The sequence below is a fragment of the Pogonomyrmex barbatus genome, unplaced genomic scaffold (assembly GCF_055798465.1).
Source record: "Pogonomyrmex barbatus isolate J1 unplaced genomic scaffold, ASM5579846v1 scaffold10, whole genome shotgun sequence".
NCBI lineage: Eukaryota > Metazoa > Arthropoda > Insecta > Hymenoptera > Formicidae > Pogonomyrmex > Pogonomyrmex barbatus.
Window position 1 is genome coordinate 8,119,296 of NW_028297099.1, and position 19,576 is coordinate 8,138,871.

Consider the following 19,576-nt stretch of genomic DNA (forward strand, 5'->3'; position numbering starts at 1 on the left):
AATTAGTCACAAAGAGCGTTAAGATATCGACTTCAAGGAGAAGAAAGTTCATTAAAACATTGTTAAATGTTTGAAGTAAAAGCGCGCGTGTTACGGTCAATTCATCGAATAAAACAAATTACAACAACACGTGTTTTCCATGGACAAGCATTTCATTGTAGATGTATACTATTTGTTACATTTTCTGCGAAAGATAAAAGATGTAGAATTTCGACAAAATAGATAAAAGCTGCAATTAGAGATGGGATAAAATTTGATACATCTTATGAGTCTCAGTCAGTGCTTAAACATCATTTCATGTATCACATAAAACCAGTATACAATATACCAAGTAAAACTTATCGCTCATTCCAAATAATTGGAAAATGTTCTAAAATCTGTTTAAAAATAAAAACAAAAAAATAATTCTAGAGAATATACGTTACAAGGAAATTTTAAGTACATTCTATTGCATTAACTTGTGATTAGCATACCTTTAATGTTCCTAATTTGCAACGTAATTGTATTCTTATCGAAAGAAATAAGTTTATGGATAGACCTTATCTATGATAAATGGAAATCGCCAGAAATTTGCCGTAATAAAAAAAATATATATAGGGCAAACTATATTTTTTTTTATATATTACATAAAATTAAAGCTTTTCATATTTTATAGCTTATTACTAATGTTGCTTGTGAATGTAAAAAGTTAAATTATATTTCTTCTCGAAATGTTTTCGTTTCATTGTCATTTTTTATTCAGGCTTTTTTATCCAGGCATTAAACAATAAATAAAGAAATCGCACTTGTTAACTTTGCATTTTGAAAGAAAAAATGCAATCTAAAGAAAATTATTTGAATAAAAATTTATCGTAAAAATTATGTGTTTAAAAATGTGTTCGGTCATATCACACCGTGCAATAAATGCACTTTAAAATGATTGGCAGTCATGTTCTTTATCTTAAGTGCATAAATTATAGTATTTTAAACACATTTTTATTTCTAGACAATTTAAGATAAGAAACTGTCATAATAATAAAACTATTAAATTTGTGTGTGTAATTCAATATACTTCTACGAAAAATTTTAATATGATTTAAAAAAATTTTTAGGTATATTGTGATAACATTGTGCTTTGTCATATTCGAATGAAAGAGAGAGAATTACAGTGCAAATAATTTCGATTATATTTAAAAGTTACTTTTTTACATATTTATTTTTTCTAAATAAAATCAGAAGTTCAAATAAGAAGTTCAAATATGCAACAAATATCATTATAATGCTATTTTTTAGAAAGTATCTATTTCAGTATATAGATGCAATATGTGATAAAAACGAGAGTTAGACATGATTATGCGACAAACATTACACAATGTACAACGAACGTGCAATGAATTAGTGATGCGTCTGCATATGATGTATTCTCATACATTATCATTCATGCATATTCGCTTAATATCATGTAAAAGCAATAAAGTTCAATAAAAAATAGGCGATACGAAAATTATTTTAAATCAATTTGCTTTAAAAGTATTTTTGCACGTATAAAAATATTTTTTTATGATATTAAATTGTTTTTAGTTTAAACGACTTAAAATCATTTTTAAAAATTTTCTTTTATATTATAAAAATTGTTGAAGTATTCATGTTACACAAAGATTATTTTGATCATTTCATTTCATTTCTTTCTTTCATTTTTTTTATTTTTATTTATTGTTTTTCAAGAAAACATTCGAAAGTATAATAACCATAAAATCTTTGGACCTTATTCGCATTGTCCCTGACACATGAAGCTTTTCAAATCTTTAAAATCCATAAATTATTCAAATGTCGGTTTCAATGTTATCGTCCTTGATGAAAAAATTTGAAAATAACCTTTTCCAAATTCCTCTTAACATATGCTCTTTTATGTAAAAGTTAAAAAGTAAAAAATTAATCTTTTATGTATCTTCTAGCTGTACATGTGTTTATAAAACGTTTTCTACTTTACACGTGTTTTGTAAAACGTTTTCTAGCTTCACATATGTTTTGTAAAACGTTTTCTGCTAAGCCCGATTATGTAACATATTTTTACGTGTCTCTGATGTTAAATTCACCGCAGACTATTGAAAAGAGAGGTGTTTACTGAATGTGAAGTAAATTGCTTTAAGAATTGTTTTTCTTTATTGATGATCGTCTTGTTATTTAGAAATTCTATTAGATCATCGTTTCAGAAGTTAAGTATTGAATTGAGATCAATTACTTACATAAAAGATTCTAGAGTACGCAACTGTATATATAATTCTAAATCATGGTATTTATAATTTAATATCAAAAAGAAATTTTAAAATACATGATCATACACATCATTCGATAATGGCGATATACGTAATTATTCGTTGTCATAATCAGGTATAAATAGTACCGTAAATGTTTTTACATGTATATACAATTACCCACTAATCTTAAAATTTGTAATTTAAAACACGTGTCAAGCATTAGACTGTGTCAAAAAATACTTTCATATATATTTAAATATAAATAATAAAATGTATAGTCATAATAATAAAATATAACAGGTAAACTGTTTTAACTGTTGCGCTTTACAAGAGTCATTATAACCTTCTTTCACCTGTCCGATTAAATGGCGAAGGTAAAAAAAAGTGAAGGTAAAAAAAAGTGGTGTGTTGCAGTAGCGTGTGTTGCAGTGACGGATATATGCAAGTTGCACTTTGAATATTTTTTTATCAAGTTCACATTAACAATTATATAACAATTTTATTTATTATTTTTAATCATAACTTTGATTAACATCTCTCAAGTAAGGCATTCACAAACATATCCTTAAAAGAACTTTTGTGTATATACTTTTGAAATTTGAATTTTATAATCTAAGTTTTTACATATTTAAGCTGAAAACACTCTGTATAATTAAAAAATATATATATTTTTTCTTTAATTATTAAATTTAAATATATTTAAATACATTTACATTTTTCTCTGTATCATATATAAAAAAAATATTTCAGGTAAACTATTGTTTTTAAAAATTGTCAAAATAAATATTTATACATTATCAAAATTTTTACATATTATTATATAAATTATATTATAATAAATATAAATTTTAATTTAAATTTTTATAATTTAAAATAATATATAAACATTGTAATATATAATGTTATTTATATTTAAATTATATTGTATATTATAATATTTATATATTAATTTAAAAAGTAACATAGGCGTAAAAAGTGAATGACCTCTTATTTTTCTTCTAAAGATACGGCAGCGATATTTTATAAAGCCTTTCTGAATCTTTCTGTCTGATAAACGAAGAATTTTAAGAATGTTTGATTACTGATGGGTTCGAGCGTTATCTTTAAATCTTTCGGAAGATACAACACATTTTGTTTCAAAATTACGTGTTTTTCTTGGCTATCGCTGGTTTCAACGAAGATACTTTAGGTCTTAACATCGTGAACATAATTATGTGAAAGCGAACGGTCTCCGACCTTCGTGCCTAATAAGAACATGCAAAAGCTCGGCTGTATGAATTAATATAAAACGCGCGTGAAATTCGTGCAGTCGCGTAGTTATTAAAGTGAACAGGAGAATCATACTTTGGGATTCGTTCTCGCTCGCACGAGTAAGACTTTTTCGTCGCACAAATATGCTTTTATGACGTAGCTTTGCAATGCATTATCTAACTTGGAATTCATTTCTTTTTCTTTTAGCTTATGCTTCTCGATACAAAAATAAATTAATCGTCTCGTCGATATGTATTAGCGTGATCTCGTCCAAACATATTTGCGATATTGATAAGGGTAGGGATGGAATGGAAAACAAATGCATACGCCAATGACCTATTCTACGTCACTGCGAGTCGCGTAATGTCAGAGAACATTTATTCGGATTAACATAGGCCAAAAGGTAAGAATAGAGAAGGAAAACTATTGTTGCGTCATATGCTGACTAATAGGCTATATCTAATATTGCATTTCCGCAACTGCGGTAATGCGGAACATATTTTATTAATTAATGGGATTCCACAATATTATAAAACATTGTGCGGAGTTTTTTTTTTTAAACGGACAGTGGAATTTACATAGAAGATGCATAAGAAAAATATCATAATTTTGAAAAATATAAGGATAGAATATTAAGGACAGAGCATTTTACAACTTAATGTAAAATCCACATTTTTTAGAAAATAGACAATTTATAGAATTTCAAAATTGTAAGTCTAACAATTAAAGCTCTTGACAGTTCATGATTAGATTATATTTAAAAAAACTTTAAATCTTAAGATTTTGACTAACAAACTGGTCATATAGCCTTTCGAGACTGTTTAAAATAATCTTAAACACATACATAAGATCAAATTTATCGTAATGCAATATATATATATATTATAAAAAATACTGACAACGATTTATACTTATTGTAAATTAAATATTGTCCTTGAATAATAAATTTAAATAAACTGCGAATGCAAGTTACATTTTAACTAATGTTGCGATACATAGCGAGAAAGATCAAGAGAGCGTGAAATAAAAAAATATTATATGAACATTAAGATGTTATGTTAATAAATATGATATCATGATCGTATTAAATTTTATATTAAAAATTATTTTTCTAATAAGATAAAGGTGTCAAGTATTCGCTGTAAGCAAATTGTTTTGAAAAACAATATTAATTTAATTAAAAGAAATCTTACAACATGATATTACAATAAAAAATTATTTTCCAAAATAATATTTAATTTGTTTTAAAAGTGTTCTATAAAATAATGCTATACTAGTAAAAATAAAAATCATAGAGAATAATACATTTTGTTATAATAAAATATAACTAAATAAAAAAATTACATTACTTTCTCTCAACTATTCATCTCTGAAAAGATTATTGTTACATTGTAAGCTAATTATTCAGATATTTATTGACGGATGAAATAAACAGTAATATCTCTAATTAGCATCGCGAAAGAAATAATTATCCGCACGCAAAACAGTTTTTATATTTTGAATATTTTTAAAAACAGCTTTAGAGATAAATTTATCTGTCAGTTGCAAAGATTCAGTTGCAAAAATTTATCTCTAAAGCTACTTTTAATAACATTTTAATGACGCTGTCACCACGAAGAACTCTGTAAGCTGTTTATTTAAAATATGAAAATTGCTTCGCGCGCGAGTGATCGATATTTCTCGCGATTCTAACTAGACACGTAACATCTGGTGACACAGTGTGATTATCGTGCTGGTAATACTGGTGATATCCATCCACCGGCGTGTAATCGGGCGTGAGACTCAACGATGTGATCGGCGTGGCGGATGAGGATCCGTATCACATTAGCATGAATATCTGAAACCGCGGTCTGCTTATTTCTCTTTTTTTTTTTTCTGCCTCTGTCTCTTCTCGAAAATCGTGCGGTCGTGCGAGGCAGACGAACGGCAACGTGAACGGCGATCGCGGGAGCGCGAGATTGCGCGCGAGAATGAGCCTCAGCCTGACGAAGTTCTTCTCGAAGAAGAAGAGCACTCCTCCCGTTGACACCGTGGCCGCGGAAATTGGTCTGCCGACTAACGTATCGCACAAGTTTCACGTGAGCAAGAACGCGGAGACCGGGCAGCTGGAGGGCCTGCCGGACCCATGGATACGCCTGCTCAACACGCAGATCTCCAAATCGGAGCAGGACGAGCACCCAGACGCCGCGTTGCAGGCCATCAAGTTCTACAACTACTCGATCAAGCGCAAGCCGCAGGATCAGGAAGTCTTCAAACCGTTCGTCACGCAGGACTTGATTGAGGAGGAGTCGCAGGAGATCGACAACATCCTGACGAAGAAGTATCGGTCGGATGTCGGGTCCGACGATCGGCTGACCCGCGAGAACACGACGAACGAACGGGAACGGAGATTACCCGAGCTACCGCCAAAAGTGAACAAGCCCCCGAAACCACCTAAACCGCCAAAACCGCCGAAACCGGCGCCACGTAAACGTAGCGACAGAGCGGAGAAGACCCTGACCGAGATACTGGAGGATCTGAATACATATCGGATCAGTGACGGTGAGGATGAGGATCCACTGCCACAGGAGGAGGAAGAAGAAAATGTTACATCACGTAGGATAGAGGAGAGTCCTATTCTGCGACGAAAAACAGAATGTACGGACGTAAAGCTCAGTGACGAACAGGTATACGAGGAACTCAGGTCTATCTGCCAACAGGGAGATCCTAACTTGCGCTTTGAGAAAACTAAAGAGGTAGGCGCCGGTGCCTCTGGAACTGTGTTCATAGCCACTGATCTTGAATACAGTCAGAAAGTAGCCATAAAGGATATAGATTTGTCGAAACAACCAAAGAAGGAATTAATATTAACCGAGATTAAGATCCTCAAGGAGTTTCAGCATCCGAATCTGGTCAATTTCCTTGACGCTTACCTCGTGGACGAACACCTTTGGGTAGTTATGGAGCTGCTGGAGGGTGGCCCGCTGACGGACGTAGTCACCGAGACTGTGATGAAGGAGATCCAAATTGCGGCTGTCTGCAGAGAGGTCCTCAAAGCGATAAGCTTCCTGCACACTAGAGGCATTATTCATAGAGACATTAAATCGGACAATGTGCTCCTGGGGATGAACGGTGCGGTGAAGGTTACGGATTTTGGTTTTTGCGCGAATATCGACGGTGACGAGAAACGACAGACTATGGTCGGCACTCCATATTGGATGGCGCCGGAAGTAGTAACGAGAAAACAATACGGCAAGAAAGTGGACATCTGGTCGCTAGGTATAATGGCCATTGAAATGATAGAAGGAGAACCGCCTTACATGAAAGAAACACCATTGAGAGCATTATATTTAATTGCTGCAATTGGTAGACCTTCCATTCCGAGGTGGGAGAGCCTCAGTCCAACGTTCCAAAATTTCTTGGAGAGATGCCTCGCTGTAGAAGTCGATGAGAGAGCAACTGCCGATGAGTTACTCTCTCATTCGTTCCTAGAAAATTGCGCGGAATTATCGACACTCACTCCACTGATTCGTGCGGCACAAAGAATCCTTCAAAAAGCGTTTCATTAAATATTTCTAGAGTTTTACATCCATGATGGTAACATCCATGATATTTCATTCTGTTCATATATATCGCATTGAAGGAAGATTATTTCACAACTGGAAGCCTCGAAAGATATCCTCAGAATAATATTTCATAATTACTACTGCATTTAGTTTTCTCACCTCATTTGACTGCCCTTCGTTTTTATTCCGCTATGCTGGTTTAATAAAACTAAAGCATAGTGCACTTGATAGTCATTTTAACATTATTTTATTCGAACGTCAGTGTGTTCCAAAAGGATGCAAGTAGTTATTTTTAATCTATTTAATAATCTCATGATTATTATTATTTTTGCAGAATGATATTGTAGAATTATTGTGAAAATATTTAAGTAAATTTGTCAATTTCTAAAAATAAGAGGACCATCCACTTTGCAATTGTTATGTGCACTTGTTATGTGCAATATAATTTATGATAAATTACAGTTTCACTCAGGTATTTCCGCTCAATGGTATTATATTAATGCGCATTTTGCCAAACAAGTTCAGTATTTATCAAAACAATAAACGGAATATTTTAGCTGTAAGTAATCATGAACAGAATACATTTTTATATGCTTTTTTGAAGAATGTATGAGCGACATATAAATATGAGATATTTCGTATTTTTTAATACCGGTTATAAATAAATCGTAATACAAAATTTCGTACATATTTTTCTTAAAAAGTGTACTTAGATCATTATGCAGAAACATCAAAATATAAGAAAGACAATAACAGAATCAGTTATGTAATTTCTGATAACAATCGATGAAAGCCTATCACAAATTTCAAACTCTTTTTCCAGGAAAGAAAGATAGATAAAGCTGAAATTAACTTGATAATATAATTTATAATTTACAAGATTAGATTTTATAAAATAAATTAAACATTAAAAAATTATCATTAGTTATATATATATATATACAATAATTTTATTTATTTTGTATATATAAAATTGAGCAGCACTGTCTGTTATCATGAAATAATATGTTAAAAATTAATTGTTATAAAACACATGTAACATAATAACCATACCGTGTAATGCATTTTTATAAAATTATCAAGATACACATATACATACCGAATGCACATACAGTTTTGTAAAACTTTTATTCTTACTTTTATAAAACATATCTTTTAGAAAACTTTTATATTTTATCTAAGAGCTCAATATTGTTCAAACATAATATTCATATAGTTTGTTAAATAATTGATATATATGTATATAAATTGATATTCAATAATGTTTATAATACATAAACTTGTAATATGATGGGATTACTGTAAAAAGTGAATATCTAGATATTTAAGATGATTTCAATAATATCGAGTATATATATGATAGAATCACGACTGTGATAAACGAAAATTAAATAATATTTCTATAAAATATAAATTTTTGCATTTTACCACTTATACTACAATAAATTATCTTATACCGACAATAACAAATATCTTATACCGACAATAACAAATATCAATAATTTAAAGTATAATTATATGTTGTAATATAAACTGCACAAGTGTTATCATTCAATTTTTAAGTAATAGTAATTATGTGCTAACAAATATATATTTATAATTGTTCGCACGACTTGCAATAAAAAATATATTATTATTTGCATGTTCTACTAATTTTGATAAGATATATTGAAAAAAATTTCAAAAAGATAATTAAAAGATATTAAAATATTAAAGCAAAATATTAAAAACGCTTATCACAGAGTATTCTAATGTGTGTGCCTTATTTTAAATATACATTTTAACAGCTACAGAAATATCAAGGGATATTAATAATGTGTGATGTTATGATTATAGTGAAAATCAAATATTTGTACAAAATATCGATTTATGTTTTCTAAAAATATTATTATATATAAGATGATTTTAAGAATCCCACAAAATATAATATATTATTTTGTATATTGGACAGAGGTGGAAAAACTCGAAACACTGACACATTCGTAGGATATCACGTATTCTAAATAATAAATATTTTATTCACAAGATAAATTCTCTTCATTCGTTAAATCATCCCATTAATCCTATTTAATTTATAAGCTTATATATACAAATGAGTTATATATTTATACATATTTTCAATTAATGAATTAGAAGTATTAATTATATTCAAAAATTTCTAGATTTCCCTAAAACAAATTTATGTCTTTGAACATTTGAGATATGATTATGAATGATTATGAGAGATGATTATGAATAAAGATATTTATATGCTATTCACTTTGACTCACAATTAGATGTACATTTATATGATTTCCATCATAGAACCAATAATTTGCAGATATTTACAAAAGAAAACTTATTTAAGAGTATTCTAATTATTTACAAGATTCTAAATACAGAATAATGGACGTTGTCTTTTCCCATCAGTTAATTTTTTATGGGAATTAATCATTAATTCAATTAATAATTAATTCGATTAATCTAAAAATATTTTTGACATAAATTGTGTTAAAATAATAAAAAATATTTTAAAAATCAGATTAACAGATTTAACAGTTTCACTTAGTTTGATCAATTAACTTACAAATAGAATATTTATAATATTGTCCACAATATTAGTTTAAAAATATCATTTTGGCAGTATAAATATATAAATTATATCTTCTTTGGTCAAAGTTTTTGATAACGATAAACAGCGTTATTTTCATGTAAGTATGTAATTTGCGCTTTGATAATACGTATGGCACGAAAGATAGGATTGATATTAATCATTAAATTCTTTTGTTTATTTCAAAAACAGCCAATGTTAATGTACATTATACTATTATATGAGTTGATTAATTAACTACTTTTTCCAACACATTTTTTTAGCAGAGTTAACATAATTACATAATTTATTTAATTCTTTTGAGCGCTGTTTTTGTAATAAACACTTTAGACAGGATAGGTTCAAAAAAAAGCGATTAATAAGCATCACGTTTATACCTTAGTGCTTGCATCCTGCCAGCTGCGAGAAAAGCGGGATCTTCCAGCATTGTTTTGAGAACAGCCAAAAAATCTGCTGCTTGATCTTCATCGATTGCCCGTCTGTCATATGATAGTTGTACTGTCATTTTCGTTACTTTCATTAATGATAAGTCTGTAAAATATTGTAAAAATATTATTAGTTGCAGGTTGAAAATAATTAGATATTATAGCAAACAGTTACCCAGCTCTTCTCGTCCCGAGCCTACAGCAAGAATGGCAGTTTGTGGAGGATTTATAATGGCAGAAAATTCCTTAATACCAAACATTCCCAAATTTGAAATCCTGCATGATAAATTTTGCATATATTAATATATGTATGTGTGTATACAATATCTTTCGTCTATATTAGTTAAGGCTTACGTAAATGTTCCTCCTTGAAACTCTTGCGGTTTAAGCCGCCCTTCTTTTGCCTTTTCTGCTAATTCTCGAATGTTTTTAGAAATATCTACTAAGCTCTTAGTGGCGGTGTCAAATACTATTGGAGTAATCAGACCTGTTTTTGTCGCAACTGCTACAGACACATCCACCTTTGGAATTCGAACGATCTAACAACAATTAATGATTATTAATATTTGAATTGCATATATTCTAATATAATACTAAATTAATGATACTAACTTGTTCATTTTGATACAATACATTTATATCCGGACACTCGATAAGCGCATGAGCGACAGCTTTAGTAATAAAGTCATTAAGTGATACGTTTATATTCTCCGTTTTTAATTTTTTGCGAAGCTCAATTAATTTGTCAATATTTATGTCTATATTAGCGTAAGAATGTGGTATAGTCCTCTGGAAAAGATAAATTAGTTAGATTATATTTAGTAAAAATAAATGAAGTTTCATTAAAAATATTATACGTTTACGTAATATTACTTTTGATTCTCCAAGTCGTTTAGCAATAACCGCACGAATATTGGATATTTCGATATCTTCATATGCAGTCGGTTTATCAGTCGGGATAGATGCCTTTGTCAAACTAGGAGCTTCTGCAGTTTTTGGAGCCAGTGCTACAGAAAAAGAAATATTACAAAACATTAAAAAAAATATTAAGCTTATTACAAAGCTACTTTAAGAATATTATTATTCTAGTGTTATATTTACCAGTTTTAGGTGCAACTTTTTTAATGTTATGCGTCTGAATATATGCTAGGACATCACTCTTCAATAAACGATTTGTACGTCCAGTGCCCTTGATGGAACCAGAGCTCAGGCCATATTCTTCCAATAATCTTTTTACAGCCAAACCATATATTCTGTATGAAAGATATCAATTAATGTATATATTTAATTTTATACTAAATTTGAAAATTATGGATGAAGAAAATTAAAGATATATAAATCATTAAAAGAATTAGTACATACTGCTCACTTAATGATGGTTTTACATCAGCTGGTGCACTCGGTTGAGTAGGACTTGATGCCGTAAGTGCTGCAGACTTGGTCGACACTGGGACAATAGCTTGTTTCCAATCCATTCCTTTTTCAACCATGACAGCTATTAATTGTCCTACTTCTACCTGAGATCCTTCTGGAACCTAATATAAACGGTAATATTTATTAATTAAGAAAGTCACATAATCTATTGTATATAAAACTTCATCATTAATAATTAAATATGTACAAGAATTTTTGCGAGTACGCCTTCCTCCTCTAATTCAAAGCTCATAACAGCTTTATCTGTTTGTATATCTGCCAATGCATCACCCGGTTGTACTTCATCACCTTCCTGCTTTAGCCACTTTACAATCGTACCCGATGTCATAGTCGGCGACAGAGCAGGCATAGCAATGTTTTGTCTGAAAATTATCAATAAATTATTTGGAAGCAATTCTTAATAACGTAATTGTAGATTTCCAAGCTTGCAAAATGCTTAAGCATTATTTCAACTATTTTAAAGCAAATTATGACCTAGTGTGTTCATTAAAGGATCATACTGGCCTGGTGGTGGTTCAGCTGTTTTTGGTTCAGCAGAGGCAGGTGCACTTGATTCAGTGCAAGTTGATGCTGCTGGAGAAACTTGCGTCGAACCATCTGGCATTTCTACTGTTTTCCAATCTTCATCAGCCTCAACAGTAAGAGCTATTAAGGTTCCTACTTTAATATCTTTTGTTCCCTCAGGTACCTAATCAACATATTTCATATAATTTACATGAAGGCTGATTTAATTGATTTATCATTATACATATTCAATTACTTACAATTATTTTTGCTAGTACACCTTCATCATCAAATTCCATTGTGACAACAGCTTTATCAGTCTGGATATCTGCAATAGCATCACCAGGATTAATCTGGTCACCTTCCTTTTTGAACCACTTTACTATGGTGCCGCTTTCCATGGTGGGTGATAAAGACGGCATCAACAACTCTTTTCCCTTCACTGCAAAGCAAATGTTTTCATTTATCATCTTTATTTTATAAATTAAGACTCTCATTAGCTTATAAATTTGTAGGAAATTTGAATATTGCAACAGAGTAAAATATGTCAGTTTTCTTTCTTGGGGTAAAATTTAAACAAGAAAATTACTGAAAAGAAAAATCGAATTATATTGAAGAAAATCTTGTAAATGTTGAACAATAGATAATCGTGGTATCATGTGAAAATCAGAAAAATCTGTTGCATAATCAAAACGCGAAAAATTTATTTATCGAGCGTAGCGAAAATTTCTATGTACGATCGCGGGAATTGGCTTTGTGATCAACATTTTTTGTTCAACATTTTTTGTTCATTTGTGAACATTATGAACATTATGTCAACTATCACTCGCAGATATTCATTTCCTAAGGAATTTTCTACTTTACGAGAGGTAACCTCCAAATCGATTGACATGAAGGAAAAATCGTCGTTTCTGAATAAATATCATACCATCGAGAATCCCGCTGGTGTGGAAGCATAATCGTTGAAATTTTAAGGGCACGGAAATGCGAGGCGCAACACGATTAGCGTACTTCAATGACATAAGGACAAACTTGGATCTTATCATATGCGCCATTTTTACGTTCGAAACCAGCGAATGTTCCAAATGCTGTGATTCGCTTTGCCTTACGAACGAACCGCGACCTCAAGCCGATTGACCTTCTTCGTCCTAGGTTCATTAATGTCAATTAGCTGCTTCAAAAAGTTACAAGCTTGCGCCAAGTATCCTTATCGGGTCCAAATTATTCGATAATATTTTGAGCATAATTTCATATTGAATTAATTGCACATTAAATTAAATTCAAATTAAAGTAAATTAAAATTAATGCTTCATTCAACAATTGCAAAATTGGAAATACGCGAGTTGAATTAATTGAAAATCAAATTTAATTTTCAGAGGAGAATGAAAAAGGAAGCCTCGCAAGGTTTGCTCGCCATACGGTTTTTATTTCATCATTATAACAATAACAGTTTTCTCTCCCGTGGTAATTCGCATACAGGGTCTCGCCTTTTTTTTCTAATAGTTATTTCGCGACTCGCGTGACTTACGAGACGGGCGTGGGAACCGTTTTGAACTCGGCGGCAATCATTCGTATCGCGATTATCGATACTATCGATTATCGATTATCGATCGCGCGCGTCTACTATTCTCGATCGAGATTGATATTGGTAATTGTCGCGGACTTGCACGATTCTGTCCTTTTGCAAAAGGGAATTGTATTTTTTTCTCTCCGATCTGTTCGATCGGAAACGTGTGTATTGTTACACGTCGTGCACGATTATGTACAGGAGATAACGTTGTAAATACGTACTATACAGTGACGCGTGTGTTGATTATCGTTATAAAAACTTATTGCTAGGAGCACCGGGAGTTCGTGTGTTTCTCAAATTGGAGGACGCGTAAATTATCTGTATCAAACTAAAAATTGAGATTAGATTAGATTTAATCAATCCGGATAAAGTTTATTGAATTTGAGATTGATCTTCTTTTTTTTTTTATCGAATCTCAATCTAATCTTAATTTCAATCTCTGATCTAATATCGGCTTAAGGGAGCTAGTTACGAATCATCCCTTCAGCATCGGATGGAATCTTACGAATTCTGCTGGTGAGTATAAAAAATTAATTAAAAATTACTCAAATTAATTATTTTCAGTTCTTGATTTGACTCTGTGTACCAATTTTACATAATTCTGTCTCTTCATATATAATATCTATATATGTATATCATATTATAAAAATTTCAATGTATATGTGTATATATATATATATATATAGAATGTTTCATAATTAATGACGCATCGCTCATGTGATATAGAGCAGGAAAAAGTAAGCTCTACTCAAAAAAGTCCTCTAATATTTTGTGATTTTCACAGTTATATTAATAAATTATTAATTAATAATTCATTACTAATCACAAAAATCGCAAAATAGATTTTTGTACACAAACAACATACTTATACATATATATGTAATATTATTTATATATGTTTATATAATATTGTATATATAATATACCATACTATCTATTATTTTAGTATATAATATAATGTATTATATTATATTATATGCTATAATATACTTAAATTATTATATTATAATATATAATATATTACATTATTGTATAAAATAACACATAGCATATTTCATTATAATATCACACATTATAATAATAAACACATATAAATAATATGCATATGAATATATATTTTATATATATATATATATATATATATAAGAAGTATATGCATATATACATATATACATACTCATATATATATATATATATATATATAATTACTCCAATGCTGAGGGGATACAGTGATTCATGAAACAACATGTCGATACGGGTGAAATCGGACCAAACTAAATTTAATACAAGATATTCACCGCGTATGATGTTTACTACTACAATAAATACTCCATTGCTATCCTGCATCAATCAATACGAGACGATTGTAATTGACGATTATCTCATCGTTCGCCATCGTGATAGGAAATTGGCACTCTTCCCTTATGACTGTGTGTGACGACTGTTTCTAAACATTAAAACGCCATACTATAATGGCCCGTGAAAAATCCTGTGTATATAATGCTAGTAGCAACGGGCGCTTCAGAAGCGTATATATCATGCGTTCCTTAAAATCTACATTTACACGGTAATTCTCACATGCATGCGATCATCTTCGCCGAATTTTTTGCCAAATAAAATTTCGGAGGCTCGATATTTTAGCGCGTTTTCGACCTTTTTTTATGATATTTCTTTTCTTACGGTCACGACGCGTTGTATGTATGACACACCGTAATACATATCCTTGTTTTCGCTAAAATGAAGAGCCTGCTACGCCGTTAAATCTAATAATATCTCACGTCGATGAGGGTTTCATCGTCGCTCGCTTGTCGATATACATATAAAAATTCGCTTCGTGAAAATGATTGTGTACGTAAAGTACGGGAGAGTATATACGTAACGATATCTCCAAATCAGATTCTCAGTCGCGAATGGATTCACAGTCTCTTGTGCTTACAAATTACGCGTTTCGATTTGAAAACTTTTTCGAAAAAGAAAAACTTTCGAGTTGCGAAGAGACGTGGTAAAAAGGTTTCTCTCAAAGCCGGAGTATCACCCGGAAGTGCATTCAGGTCCGTCGCGCGGATAAGAAAATCGGCGTCCAGCAAATTTTCATTATTATCATTGTGTTAACGCTGGACGTCGGGATCGGTAAAAAATGACAGTAAGTCGCGATTGTTGCTCGATTTAGCGCTTAATTGGAGAAAATGACGTGAGTTTCGTCTGATAACGTGCTTGGCAATCCTTTTTTTTTGCCTTGCAGCCGCCATCTGCGCTTTTTTCATATGTTTCTTCGTGTGTACTTGGATATTACGAATTCTTATTGTTAACGTGAGTAATGACAACTACTTATTATCATTTTACTTAGTCGATGGTTATTTACAATGAAATCAGTGTAAATCAGCGGATAAAAAGTACTTTTCCAGTTATATTGCACGAATTTTCGCGCGTTTCTTAATTTAGTTTAGTTTAGTTAAGAGGAGAACGAGTTTCTCTTGCATTTCCCGTTTCTTCTCTTTCTTGTTCTTCATATTGGCAGTAGTTTTGTGCTTCTATATGTGCTTCTGGAACGACGCTTAGGAGTAATAATTCTCTCTTTGTTGATAAAGTGGTAAAGGAGCCACAGGCGAGAGGTCATCATCATCTAAGCTCGACTCAGTTTTCAGAGGAAGCGTCGCCAGAGCTTTTACTATTGATGAATAAAATATGATAGAGTAATTGTAAATTATAGATTAACATTATTAATATCGCAAATCAATACGTTTATTGAAAGTGAAGCCTTGTTATCTTTAACTTTTGTTGTCATGTTTTTGTCATGTTTTCTTATCTTATTTATCTTTCTCTTCTTATACGAATTATTTGTCGTTTGCAATAGTTATTTCAATAAACGTACATCGACAGAAATAATATGGCAAATATATCTGCATAGCTTTGATCGGGAGACAACAAAAAGTAGGAAATCAAAAAAAGGAAAAAGATGAAAAAAAAAATGAAAAAACAAACCTGAAAATGATAACGTGACGTGCGTGTCCTATAAGGAGGGATGGAGTAAGCATGTCAGTCAATGTGCCTGGTTACCTACACACAAGCACAGAACAATCCAAACAACAATCCAAAAATTCCCTAAGACGAAACTATGTTCGTTGCCTCCGAATAAAAATAATCGACAAAATCATAAAATAATATATAACTCAAGTAATACATGCGTGTTCGCGTCTGTGAGGAGATTACGATAAACATATGAATATAATTTAAATCAGTCAAATATTAAAAACATTGCGAAACACAAGCGGTAGGAAAAAAATCATTATAACTGTGACATAAAGAAAACTGCACCGATCGTAGATCGTGTGTGACAAAGAAATAAATTCTTTGCTTTCTGAAAGCTAAACAAAATGAGCATGCTGCCGCAGCTATATGTATAAACGATAACGATCATGCAGAGACTGTATTTGAAGTATCATCGGTACGTACCCGCTACCATTTTGCTTTTCTCCATCACTTGCTTTGCCAATATTTGATTAAGCTGGAGAATGTGCTCCCTCTGTCGTTTTTCTTCCACCACTTTGCGTTTCAAGGTGTCTGATTTTTCTACGTTAGAATCATCATCTGTAATGATTTATAAAGATACTCTATAATTGCCATCATTACGTAGGAAATATTAATTAGAAGTAAAGAAAAAAATAAATGTTGCGTACCACCTCCTTCCGGTGCGGTCACGGTTGTTTCCGAAAGCATTTTCCTGATTGCTTCTGCCTTTTTTAAGCGTTGCTCCTGTTCTTCCGCTGTTAACTCCGGCGTCTGAAAAATGTATACAATATATATATAATATATATTTAAGTTTTATTTAATTTTTATAGAAGAGAAAAGTATTTTATATATATAAAATTAAATATAATTTCAGAGAGCACATATAAACAATTTCCAATAACGTGTTTTCCTCAATTTCCAATTGCTATTTTAAAAGTGATGTGTTACTAAATCAATTTTTGCGTGTAAGTTTGAAAAAATTAATAAATACAAATTTACAAGTACCTGTTCAGGAATATATCGCTCGGGAATGACAATCTTATTAGGCGTGCCTAGCAATTGATCTATAGTACTCTCGTTATACTTCAATTCCTTGTGGCTTAATGTCGATCGTACCACGTCAGGGGCGTTTATCCTGGGTCTGAGCGCTCTTTCCATATCTAAATCATCCCTGGCTCTGCCCATTCCCTAGAAATTGCCAAGAATTTTTTGTCAATTATGAACGCGAGATCTTCGAAACCGCCGCGATAGGCAGCGGCACGGCACAGCAAAGCGACGATTTGAAAATGAGTGACGAAGTGAGAGATAGGTAGACAGGGAAGTGAGAAAGAGAGAGAAAGAACGAAAATTGAATGAAACAAAAATACCATCTTCGAGAAAGTGTCCTCTAGGTCGAGCACCGGTTTGCTACTAGACACGGTGTAATGCCGTCTTTTCTCGCGAGGAATCTGCCTTCGTCTCGGACCCTCCACCCTCTTTTCTGTCATCTCTTTGATAATCTGTTTGGCAGCCTCGCTCTTGAATACAGGCGATAATTGCGGCGATTCTGACTGATTTGCGTTCGCCGTCGTCGCGGCGACTGGTCTCTCGTGTACGCCGACATTAGTCGGCGACGTTAATTCGGGGCTCATGGCATCCGCGAGAGTGCCGATTTTCTCGTATTGCCTGTACGATCCGAGCGAGTAGTTGTGATAGTGAGGCTGCGCAGCTACCGTCGTCACTTGCGACGGATAATTCTGGCTCTGGCATGGACTATACGACGAGGCGGTGGAGTAGTTGGGCGAACTCATCGGCACGTGAGAGCTGGATGTAGGACTGTCCGTATACGGTGACAGAGTACTATCCGAGCTGCCGTCGTGACTTTCGAACTGCGATGGAGCGTCAAAAAGAAATTGTAAAATGCCGGGGAATCGAATGGGATTAACAAAAACGGGCGGGCAAAACAGCTGCGGGGGGGGGGGGAGTATCGGGGTAGAAATAAAATCATTGACAATATCCGCCAAAAAAATATATGCCAACGAACACGGGGTGGTTTTGGTCTACGGGTGAACCTGAAATTGTTGCTTGCGATGCCTGAAAATTTCAGACATCACGAGTTACATCTGCAAAACTTACCCTGATTTTATGTCGACGCGCCATCATGCTCTTCAGAGCGTGCATGCTGTCGCTGCGCGGTGGAGGCATCACGGGTCCATAGTGTACCCCGGAGTGTTGCTTTTGCCCACCGAAACCGCGTGGCAGAGACATGCTCCTTTGGAATTGAACGTCATCCAGTTCGGACAGCTGAACGGTGCTCTGTGCGTGAACGATTGGCGATTCTTCTACCACTCTGCCCAGCTGAGCTTTCTAAATGTTACAAGGTCTATATTAGCACAATTTACATTAATAAAATAGTTGTTCCTATTTCAATCCATTTGTACTAGATTTAGCTATTTTAAGACGCACATAACTGACGATAAAATAATTACAAAAAAAATCGTTATTTTTTTACTCACTTCGAATTTTTGGGAACCTCCGAAATCATCGTCGCACAGTCTTTTTGCTCCACCCGGTGCTTGCAGACCGTTCATCAAAGGAATTCCGATATTGCCGGTTCTGTCGCCACGGTCCCTTTGCCGCCTTTCCGATTCGCGTTTCACTATGCGCACCGTCTTGATCTCTTGCTTCTCGCGACCGTGCATTAATCCTTAACAACGAAAGAGAATAATGAGAATGAAATTTTCGTCATATGTTAAGCTTAATATTTCCGTGGCGGAACGGGCGACTTACCAGCGAATTTGTTGTCCTCGTTTTGTCTATAATTATCGTTCAACAACAATGCCTCCTCGCTTAAAGGAGGCGGCGGCGGTGGGATGTATTCCGGAGCAGGATTTGGCGTGCCATTCAACACATTTCCGTTATGCTTGCTCGTGTCGGTGACGTAATCCTCTAGAATTAAAAATATAAATCGATATTTGAGTACCTCGTGATAGAATTCTATCTTGTAATTACTAATGCTAATGATTCGTTAC

At 32.7% G+C, this 19,576-nt stretch overlaps 3 protein-coding genes across 13 annotated transcripts in view; 1 reads left to right on the forward strand and 2 right to left on the reverse strand.

Moving 5' to 3' along the window:
• Positions 1-5,228: 5,228 nt before the first annotated feature.
• Positions 5,229-9,064, forward strand: Pak3 (p21 (RAC1) activated kinase 3). Its single transcript, XM_011632744.2, has one exon. The coding sequence runs from the start codon at positions 5,459-5,461 to the stop codon at positions 7,034-7,036; it is 1,578 nt and encodes a 525-aa protein (XP_011631046.1). The 5' UTR covers positions 5,229-5,458; the 3' UTR covers positions 7,037-9,064.
• LOC105423103 (uncharacterized) lies at positions 9,017-13,100 on the reverse strand. Its single transcript, XM_011632745.3, has 11 exons — positions 12,915-13,100; positions 12,247-12,428; positions 11,983-12,170; positions 11,670-11,844; positions 11,411-11,583; positions 11,150-11,301; positions 10,922-11,055; positions 10,661-10,837; positions 10,403-10,587; positions 10,224-10,324; positions 9,017-10,154 (listed from the first exon to the last, which is right to left on the reverse strand). Exons 1-11 carry the CDS (start codon positions 13,039-13,041, stop codon positions 9,979-9,981), a joined length of 1,770 nt encoding a protein of 589 aa, XP_011631047.2. The 5' UTR covers positions 13,042-13,100; the 3' UTR covers positions 9,017-9,978.
• Positions 13,101-13,391: 291 nt separating this feature from the next.
• The window catches only part of LOC105423105 (uncharacterized), a 128,730-nt gene continuing 122,545 nt past the window's right edge, over positions 13,392-19,576 (reverse strand). For 8 of the 11 annotated variants that reach the window (XM_011632746.3, XM_089070396.1, XM_089070398.1 and 5 more), the window contains 8 exons: positions 19,335-19,493; positions 19,061-19,251; positions 18,681-18,911; positions 17,933-18,433; positions 17,571-17,753; positions 17,234-17,336; positions 17,010-17,144; positions 13,392-16,224 (listed from right to left, as the gene is read on the reverse strand). In XM_011632746.3, coding sequence (XP_011631048.2) covers positions 16,112-16,224; positions 17,010-17,144; positions 17,234-17,336; positions 17,571-17,753; positions 17,933-18,433; positions 18,681-18,911; positions 19,061-19,251; positions 19,335-19,493 — 1,616 coding nt within the window. In that variant the 3' untranslated portion in view covers positions 13,392-16,111. Of the gene's footprint in view, positions 16,225-16,538; positions 16,614-17,009; positions 17,145-17,233; positions 17,337-17,570; positions 17,754-17,932; positions 18,434-18,680; positions 18,912-19,060; positions 19,252-19,334; positions 19,494-19,576 lie in introns of all 11 variants that reach the window. The other 3 variants (XR_016137876.1, XM_089070397.1, XM_089070405.1) reach the window with 3 other exon arrangements.

Coding starts and splice junctions, on each gene's coding strand:
- LOC105423103 (XM_011632745.3), bottom strand. CDS start 13,041: ATGGCGCATATGATAAGATCCAAGTTTGTCCTTATGTCATTGAAGTAC. Junction 11,056..11,149: donor AAAAGTTGCACCTAAAACTG/GTAAATATAACA, acceptor CTTTTTCTGTAG/CACTGGCTCCAAAAACTGCA. Junction 10,588..10,660: donor TATTGTATCAAAATGAACAA/GTTAGTATCATT, acceptor AATTGTTGTTAG/ATCGTTCGAATTCCAAAGGT.
- Pak3 (XM_011632744.2), top strand. CDS start 5,459: ATGAGCCTCAGCCTGACGAAGTTCTTCTCGAAGAAGAAGAGCACTCCT.